The sequence below is a fragment of the Salvelinus fontinalis genome, chromosome 6 (genome assembly GCF_029448725.1).
Source record: "Salvelinus fontinalis isolate EN_2023a chromosome 6, ASM2944872v1, whole genome shotgun sequence".
Taxonomy (NCBI): Eukaryota; Metazoa; Chordata; class Actinopteri; order Salmoniformes; family Salmonidae; genus Salvelinus; species Salvelinus fontinalis.
This window is the reverse complement of record NC_074670.1, coordinates 39,372,382-39,382,114: the sequence shown is the minus strand read 5'-3', so window position 1 is coordinate 39,382,114 and position 9,733 is coordinate 39,372,382. Positions and strand designations below refer to the sequence as shown.

At 41.4% G+C, this 9,733-nt stretch overlaps 1 protein-coding gene across 2 annotated transcripts; it reads left to right on the top strand.

Moving 5' to 3' along the window:
* The first annotated feature begins 323 nt into the window (after positions 1-323).
* On the top strand, positions 324-9,269 carry LOC129857819 (regulator of chromosome condensation-like). 2 transcript variants are annotated; one of them, XM_055926428.1, is made up of 10 exons: positions 324-613; positions 1,463-1,594; positions 1,786-1,979; positions 3,253-3,432; positions 5,460-5,556; positions 7,156-7,278; positions 7,429-7,572; positions 7,958-8,077; positions 8,207-8,359; positions 8,518-9,269. In XM_055926428.1, the coding sequence occupies exons 2-10, from the start codon at positions 1,519-1,521 to the stop codon at positions 8,691-8,693; spliced, it is 1,263 nt and encodes a 420-aa protein (XP_055782403.1). In that variant the 5' UTR covers positions 324-613; positions 1,463-1,518; the 3' UTR covers positions 8,694-9,269. The 2 variants fall into 2 exon arrangements, with proteins under 2 accessions (XP_055782403.1, XP_055782402.1); XM_055926427.1 differs by having other exon boundaries at positions 325-609.
* The last annotated feature ends 464 nt before the right edge of the window (positions 9,270-9,733 follow it).

Genomic DNA, 9,733 nt, shown 5'->3' with positions numbered 1-9,733 from the left:
AAGCAAGTCTAAGAAGCGCTAGATCTATTTTATGTGCGCTATTTCTATGAGTTTTTGCTTCTTTTACTTTGAGTTTTGTACATCGGCTTCAAACAGCTGACAATACGATATTTTTTTGTTTGTTATGGAAAATATATTTCACAGCGGTTTAGCTCGTACAATGATTATCTACACTAGAAGTGCTTGTTTTGTCACATAAACGTATTAGAACTATTTTAATTTTAGCAACCAGGAAATGGCGGAGCGATTTCTGTGTAGCAGCTTTAAGACCTTGATCAGATTGACAGCCATTGCAGCATAATCGATTCTGCAGTCAAACTGTTTTTAATGGATATGTGTGCAACAAAAGTTCAATATTTACCCTTTGCTACTATTTCTGTCAAGTCTATGCATACGTTAAGACTGCATTCGTTTTTACTTAACGGTACGTTCTAAATAGTACATACAGTGTGCAGTAATAGGCAAGACAGATGTCTAACACGGCCGCTGTCTCTTTAAAAATTGATGGGGCGTGGTCTGTGTGGAACAGTTGTAGATTGGGATAGCATACAGTACACCGCACGAGTGTTGCTTCGTCTCTGTCAGCTACCAAAGTGATCCACGGTACAGGCAAGTATGTCGGTATTTCATATTTTTACTTGGGGGGAAACGCGTATATCCTGTTTATCTGCGAGATGTTTAGTTATTTTGATTCGTGTTGTCGGATATGTTCATCCATGTACCAATGAATCAGCTAGCAAGCTAACTTTCAGATAGCGTTAGCCAACTCCTGTTAAATGTTTGCTAGCCTTCCCTTTCAAAATGTAGCTAGATAGTGTTAGCCTTGTGTTAAAATAGCGAACATGATAACACACTTTATGGTTTAAACAAACACATTTTCCAAATGTTAGCCAGCTAACGTTAGCTAGATAAGTTAACGTTGTCATTGCAGTCACTGGCGCTTGTGTGCGAACATTAACTTAGTTCTAGCTGACTAAGTTCTGTATTTACTTTAACAATGTACGTTACACCAGTATAACAAATGTACCGACAATTGAGGTCAGTACTAGCTATAGCCATCACCATATTATTGGGACGTGTATCAACCACATGGCTAAATTTAACAGGGTGGTTGTTTGCAGCCGAGAACAACTAGCTATATTATTGTGCGCCTTTTCGGTTGTAACGTTGCATACCACCCTACTCTTGTCCAAGTCTCGCTGCACGTACATCTTGTGGAACAGCTGTCCGCACTGGTTAGGCTAGCCATTGAATGAATAATAGATAGTCCCTGACATCTGTTCAAGTCCAAAACCACACTGCCCTCTTTCATAGGTCACATTTATTTTGTAACTGATATCCTACTGCAGCAATATTATTGTACCCCAGTATTGGAACTGTTATCTGGAATAGTTCTTCCTCTAATTACCTTCCTAAAACAACTGTTTGCTATATTAAATGCAGTCATTTTCTGTCCCTACAGGCTTGTTTCCCCCTCAAGTCTTCTCACACTAGTTTTGTGCAGGGTCTGTTGCAGCCATGCCTGCAAAGAAGGCTCCTAAGAGACAAAAGGAAAGTAAACCAGAGGACGTAAAGGATCCTAAGAAAGTTAAAGGTAAGCCACGGACTAACTCCATTAAGCCAATGTGAAGTCTATTGTGAGATGTTTGATCTCTTTGTCAAGCCGACTACTTGAACACACCCTAGTATGAGTCCTTTTGAAATAAAATCTTCATCAGTGTCTCTGCTTGTTCATTTTGCCGTTTTCATAAAGATACTACAGTTTGGATTAAACAATACTGTTAGTGTCAGTTTCCCACAGCAGCCATGGGGAGGAGAAGGGTCTGGTTCTAGTGCTGGGCCAAGGGGACGTAGGACAGCTGGGTCTGGGAGAGGACATAATGGAGAGGAAGAGGCCAACCCTGGTGACACTGCCTGAGGGTGTGGTGCAGGTGGCGGCGGGGGGCATGCATACAGTCTGTCTCAGTGACACTGGAAATGTGAGTGAAGGCGGCAGATCCAACTACAACTGTCAAGATACTGCATCCAATTTCAGTAATCCAGATTAACCATGCTACTGGTCTTTAAAAGCATGCTCAATTGAGAATATTAAGTGCTTTTTAGTTCAGGCCCTGTATTCATGAATTGTCTCAGAGCCGTGTTTATTTCTTCAACAATTACAAAAAATACTCGTCAATGACTTATTTTTCCTGACAACCAAGTGACGATAACGAGATGCGATGCCCTGAAGAAAAACAATAACTGTTAAAATATTTTTCATTTTAGATGACATTTGTAACGAGATCAGAATTCCACGAAATCTTGTGATTGTGTCCAATCATGAGCATGCATGCCTTTGTGGAATTTAATGCAATTCTCTGAGGTCTTTCAGTTGCGTTGGCTGATTTAAGCTGATCTGTCTGTCTCTATCACACACATCTACCAGGAGGTCACTCCAGTCACTTCTCTTTTTTGAGAACCCTTCAATTGTAACTAACCTCAACTAGAACCACACTCTTACTTTCATATAGGCTATTTTTGCTTTGATTACATCAGAAGCTCTTATTTTGTGCTCTGTTATTCATCTGTGATGCTCTCGCGTGCGGCAAATGCGAGGACCGTTGCTTTTTCCTGATTGGAAATGCTAAGGCTATTTGCTAAAATGTTAGGAGTACATTAATCATTTTGGCATTGTTGGAAAGCTCAGGTTTTCACACTTAAAAAAAAAAGGGGGATTACTGTTATTTACCCACATCACAAGGTTGTGATGGGGAGAAAATGTGAGTTGTATGGGCCTACGTTGTTTAACCTGTAGGCAAGGCTTTGTAGCCAATATGATAAATAATGGCTGGCATTGTAACCAATCTGCCACAAGCAACGTTGCCAGCTATGTGGGAATAGTAGGCCTATTTGGACAAGGCTATCTTAATGTGAACATTTATTGAAGTTGGAGGTAAATATGAATTCTTTCATGGGGGAAGAAATGTAGAGTAAAATGTGACGAACTACGAAAGAGGATATTTCTAAACTGCCTGATGGCTAAGACTACAAAGCTAAATCTAAAAGGACTGTCAAAATTAACACTGGCTCATAGTGCTGATCTAGGAAAAGGTCACCTCACTTTTATTTAAAAGGCAAAACTGATCCTAGATCAGTACTCCTACTTGGGAGATACTTTGTGAATATACATGCTGTACTAAGATTAATCTGGGGCTGGGAAATCGTATCTTAATGAAATATGACTTAGTAACAAGATGCTTGTCACTGGTGTAGATCTACACGTTTGGCTGCAATGACGAGGGTGCTCTGGGTCGAGAGACTACAGATGAGGGCTCTGAGATGGTGCCAGGGAAGGTGGCCCTGGACAAGAGGGTGGTTCAGGTGTCTGCTGGGGACAGTCACACAGCTGCACTCACAGATGACGGTGCAGTATACATTTGGGGCTCCTTCAGGGTGAGTAGGGGACAGGGTTTACCGCTGTCAAACACCCTGGAAACTGTTGCACCATTCTGTTACTCAAATAATCTTAAATTGACTTGCATTTGCATCTGCCTTTAACTAATCAAATGGAATACAATTTTATTTGTCACATGCTTTGTACACAACAGGTGTGGACTAACAGTGAAATGCTTACCTATGGGCTTTTTTCAACAATGCAGAGAAATAAATGGAAAAAATAATAGAAATGAACATGTAAAAGTAACAAATACACTGAGTAATGATAACTTGACTATATGCACAGGGTATCTGTACCGAGTTGATGTGCAGGGGTACGAGGTAGGCATGTACAGTTGAAGTCGGGATGTTTACATACACCTTAGCCAAATGCATATAAACTCAGTTTTTCACAATTCCTGACATTTAATCCTAGTAAGAATTCCCGGGTCTTAGGTCAGTTATATCACCACTTTATTTTAAGAATGTGAAATATCAGAATAATAGTAGTGATTTATTTCAGCTTTTATTTCTTTCATCACATTCCCAGTGGGTCAGAAGTTTACGTACACTCAATTAGTATTTGGTAGCATTTCCTTTAAATTTAACTTGGGTTAAACGTTTCGGTTAGCCTTCCACAAGCTTCCACACAATAAGTTGGGTGAATGTTGGCTCATTCCTCCTGACAGAGTTGGTGTAACTGAGTCAGGTTTGTAGGCCTCCTTGCTCACACATGCTTTTTCAGTTCTGCCCACAAATTTTCTATGTGATTGAGGTCAGGGCTTTGTGATGGCCACTCCAATACCTTGACTTTGTTGTCCGTAAGCCATTTTGCCACAACTGGAAGTATGCTTGGGCTCATTGTCCATTTGGAAGACCCATTTGCAACCAAGTATTAACTTCCTGACTGATGTCTTGAGATGTTGCTTCAATATATCCATAGTTTTCCTGCCTCATGATGCCATCTATTTTGTGAAGTGCACCAGTCCCTCCTGCAGCAAAGCACCCCCACAACATGATGCTGCCACCCCTGTGCTTCACGGTTGGGATGGTGTTCTTCAGCTTGCAAGCATTCCCCCTTTTTCCTTCAAACATAACGATGGTCATTATGGCCAAACAGTTCTATTTTTGTTTCATCAGACCAGAGGACATTTCTCCCAAAAATACGATCTTTGTCCCCGTGTGCAGTTGCAAACTTTATGGTGGTTTTGGAGCAGTGGCTTCTTTCTTGATGGGCGGCCTTTCAGGTTACGTCAATATAGGACTCGTTTAACTGTGGATATAGATACTTTTTGTACCTGTTTCCTCCAGCATCTTCACAAGGTCCTTTGCTGTTCTGGGATTGATTTGCTCTTTTCGCACCTAAGTGCGTTCATCTCTAGGAGACAGAATGCGTCTCCTTCCGGAGCGGTATGACAGCTGCGTGGTCACATGGTGTTTTATACTTGCGTACTATTGTTTGTACAGATGAACGTGGTACCTTCAGGCGTTTGGAAATTGCTCCCAAGGATGAACCAGACTTGTGGTGGTCTACAATGTGTGTTCTGAGGTCTTGGCTGATTTCTTTTGATTTTCCCCTGATGTCAAGCAAAGAGATACTGAGTTTGAAGGTAGGCCTTGAAATTCATCCAATTGACTCATATTAGAAGCTTCTAAAGCCATGACACAATTTTCTGGAATTTTCCAAGCTGTTTAAAGGCACAGTCAACTTGGTGTATGTAAACTTCTGATCCACTGGAATTGTGATACAGTGAAATGTCTGTAAACAATTGTTGGAAAAATTAATTGTCATGCACAAAGATGTCCTAACCGACTTGCCAAAACTATAGTTTCTCAACAATACATTTGGAGTGGTTGAAAAACGAGTTTTAGTGACTCCAACCTAAGTGTATGTAAACTTCCGACTTCAGGAGTACATGCACTGTATAACTAGGAATAAGGTAACAGATAACAAACAAAAGCAGCAGCATATGCCACCTATCATATACCAATTTCAGGTAACCTGCAATTCTCACTAATTTCACACATTGTCCCATTTGCGTTAGGATAACAGCGGAGTCATTGGTCTACTAGAGCCCCTGAAGAAGGTTACTGTGCCTGTCAAGGTCCCCATGAAAGGGCCTGTGATGAAAATAGCATCAGGTGAGAAAAGGGAGATCTGTCCCTAAGCTTTAACCTTTCTAGGACACACATTCCGCTAGCGAACCCCCCCCCCCCACACACAACATTCCGCTGAAAAGGCAGTGCGGGAAATTCAAAAATATTTTTTTGAAATATGTAACTTTCACACATTAACAAGTCCAATACAGCAAATGAAAGATAAACATCTTGGCAATCTACCCATCGTGTCCGATTAAAAAAAATAAAATAATGCTTTACAGCGAAAACACAACATGATTACGTTAGATTACTGCGAAGTCCAAAAAAAACAGCCATTTTCCCAGCCAAAGAAAGCAGAAATAGAGAAAATGAATCACTAACCTTTGATCTTCATCAGATGACACTCATAGAACATCATGTTACACAATACATGTATTTCTTGTTCGATAATGTGCATATTTATATCCAAAAATCTTAGTTTACATTGGCGCCATGTTCAGAAATGCCTCCAAAATATCCGGAGAAATTGCAGAGCGCCACATCTAATAACAGAAATTACTCATCATACACTTTGATGAAAGATACATGTTTTACATAGAATTAAAGATACTTGTTCTTAATGCAACCGCTGTGTCAGATTGTTTTTTAAATTTACGGAAAAAGCACACCATGCAATAATCTGAGACGGTGCTCAGATATAAATAACATTTCTCCGCCATGTTGGAACCAACAGAAATACGAAATTACATCATAAATATTCCCTTAGCTTTGATCTTCATCAGAATGCACTCCCAGGAATCCTAGTTCGACAAAGTGTTTTGTTCGATAAGGTCAATTATTTATGTCAAAGTAGCTACTTTTGCTAGCGCGTTTAGTAAAGTCCCACAAACGTAGGACGAAAACTTCAAGAAGTTATATCACAGGTCGAATAAACTTGTCAAACTAAGTAGAGAATCAATCTTCAGGATGTTGTTAATGAACTTATCCAATAACGTTCCAACCGGAGCATTCCTTCGTGTCTGTAGAAGTAATGGAACGCAAGGCGACATCATGTGGAATGCGTGTGACCAGGAACTGGCAATACCACTGACTCATTCCCTCTCATCCGGCCCCACAACACAGTATAAACTTCATTCAACATTCTACAGACGGTTGACATCTAGTGGAAGGCGTAGGAAGTGCAAACAAATCCATATCTTCCTGGGATTTGAATAGGCGACGAGTTAAATCAACCAGCCTCAGAATTTCCATATCCTGTTTGGAAGTTTGCCTGCCATATGAGTTCTGTTGTACTCACAGACATAATTCAAACAGTTTTAGAAACTTCAGTGTTTTCTATCCAAAAGTAATAATAATATGCATATATTAGCATCTGGGACAGAGTAGGAGGCAGTTCAATTTGGGCACGCTTTTCATCCAAAGTGAAAATGCTGCCCCCTATCCCCTAAAAAGTTAAGGTTTCTCTGCAGAAGTTCTGCTTTCCCGGAGGTCTTGACCACATTCAATAAAAGTATAATGATTATAACTGACTTGATTCCTTATTCTGCAGGTCAGAGGCATGTTTGTCATACAGCTACCATATAGTTTCTTGCTCAATGCTGCCCTGGTTATAAGACAATATTCATAACCTCTGACCCCCAGGTAATGACCACTTGGTGATGCTGACCGCAAGCGGTGACCTCTACACATCTGGCTGCGGAGAGCAGGGGCAGCTGGGAAGGGTGCCGGAGCTCTTTGCCAACCGAGGGGGCAGGAAAGGGCTGTGTATGTACCAACTGAAACCATTTACTTCTGACAGTATTCATTCAGCTGTAGTTTGGGTGTGAGCACTTGTATGATAAATGGATATCTGCACAATTATTCTCTGTTTTGACTGCTGTGGGTGACAGGACATGTGTTTCTGTATGATTACAGTGCGGTTGCTGATACCTCAGATTGTGAAGGTCCAGTCTAGGGGCAAGGTTCACTTCACAGATGCCTTCTGTGGGGCTTATATGACCATTGCTGTGTCAAAAGGCCACGTCTATGGATTTGGACTGTCAAACTACCATCAGCTTGGTGAGGGTTAGATAAAAATGTATTTGATAACCTTCAGATATACTGTAACAGAACTTGGTTTATCCTTCAAATTTATCATCCAATTTGAGCTTATTTCATCTTCAACTATAGGTTTCCATCCACTTGGCAAGGTTTTCATGGGAAATTTAAAGATCTTTATAAAGAATATGCACATTTTTACTTTATGGTTATATCAGTATATGCGCATAAAGGAATTCCCATTGCCATTTTTTTTTTTATCCGACACGATACTTGCATAGAAAAAGGTTGGCTGGAAACCTGGTTATTTATGCACACTGAGTCTCTATGCTCTAGAATTGCAGTTGGGTGGGTTGGAGAGTGTCACACAGTAACTGTTGACCATAGACTTCTGTACTGTTTCCAGGGACCAAACTCATCAACACATGCTTTGTTCCAATAAAACTTACCTCCTTCAAAAACTCCACCATTAACTGGATTGGCTTCTCAGGGGGACAGCACCACACAGTCTGCCTCGACTCTGCCGGTAAGCGCATTGGGGCCCATCTTTTATTTTAAACACTCCTGATCAACTATGTCAGAACTTGGACTGTTCAAGAATCTGTCAACTGCATAGTGCAGCACAAATTGGGAAGATGTCTCTGTCCCCCTATAGGGAAGGTGTACAGCCTGGGTCGGGCGGAGTATGGGCGCCTGGGTCTGGGCCAGGGGGCAGAGGAGAAGAGCGAGCCAACACCTGTGGAAGGACTGGATCTAGCCCAGGTGGTGGCATGTGGGGCGTCGGTCAGCTATGCTGTCACCAAACAAGGTGAGGTCATAGCTAGTGTGTTTCTTCTCGTTTATGAAAAAATAAAAGAATTAACCGGCTGATGCTGTGCATGTCTACGTTATGGTGTGTAATTGGGATGGGAATGACTCCAAGGCCATTGTCTGTATATGGTCCACTGATGTGTGTATCTATTGCAGGGTCTGCATATGCCTGGGGTATGGGCACTAACCTCCAGCTTGGCACAGGTGAGGAGGATGACGAATGGAGCCCTGTAAAGATGACAGGCAAGCAGCTGGAGAACCGCATAGTACTGATGGTGGCCAGCGGCGGGCAGCACACAATCCTACTGGTCAAAGACAAGCAGGAGAGTTGATGTATCCTCAGGCAGGGGAAGGTTGCCCTTGTTGGTCTGTACCAGAAGGATCTGTGTTAAATACCTACATTTGTTTTTTTTGGCTGAATGTGACTTCCTGTGTTGAGCCAGGTAAGCCGGAGCGGGAACGTGGTGATGGGAAAGGGGCTAGTCTATGTTAGAGGGCTCTGATCCGTCCCGCTCAGTGCAAAAATCCTATAATGTATTTGGATGTGGTTCAGTAGATCGTGATCAAGCAAGATAAATCATTTATTTTTTATTTTTATCTAGTTTATGCTTAATTTTTTTAATGAGAATCTTTAGGATGCCAGTCTATGTTTGCGGGGGAAATAATGGACAAGCCTTTTAATGAAATCCAAGTCACAGCCTTTTAAGAATCCCATTTTTGTTCCAAGCAATAAACCCCTCCACGGCATCCGTAAGATGAGTACTAGTATTTCTTGTCAGCAAGGTCCTTTCATTTGAAAGTCTGGCCTAAGGTGTCTTGAACCATGTAGTTTAGACAGCTGTTTACTGTACCCCCTTGCACAATTATTTGCTGGTCCAATTTGGAAATAAAAGTACAATTTTACTGTTTTGATCTTTGTTTTGATTTGTGTACTGCAATGACAAACTTTGTTCAGGGGTTGGCGCTCACAATACAGTGAGGGCCCACTTAGTAGATGGCCATAGTGATGACTTGAGTACAACAGCCACACATTTATCAGTCCGCCAACATATCCAAGGCAGCCAACGTATAAGGCAGCCAACGTAAATTGAAATCACTTGAAGTTGCAAATGATTGTTCTGGGGCATAGATCAAAGCTACAGGCTACCTTTGTGCTAGTGAGAAGGGAAATGTTGCGTCCTTGGATTTTTCTACTGGCTTTCATCTGACTTAAGAATGTGGAATTTCTTAAAAAGCCCAGGTAGCTGCCAGTTCTCAAAGCTTTGAAATGCTAAAGAACCTCTTCTATGCACTTAATTGACGAGCATAGCCTCATCCCACTGTTTGTATCAAATGTATTTATATAGCCCTTCGTACATCAGCTGATATCTCA

Excerpts from the sequence above, each read along its gene's own strand:
- LOC129857819 (XM_055926428.1), top strand. The coding sequence starts at position 1,519 with ATGCCTGCAAAGAAGGCTCCTAAGAGACAAAAGGAAAGTAAACCAGAG. Across the intron at positions 1,980-3,252 it reads GTCTCAGTGACACTGGAAAT|ATCTACACGTTTGGCTGCAA; the intron begins GTGAGTGAAGGC and ends TCACTGGTGTAG. Across the intron at positions 5,557-7,155 it reads TGTGATGAAAATAGCATCAG|GTAATGACCACTTGGTGATG; the intron begins GTGAGAAAAGGG and ends TCTGACCCCCAG.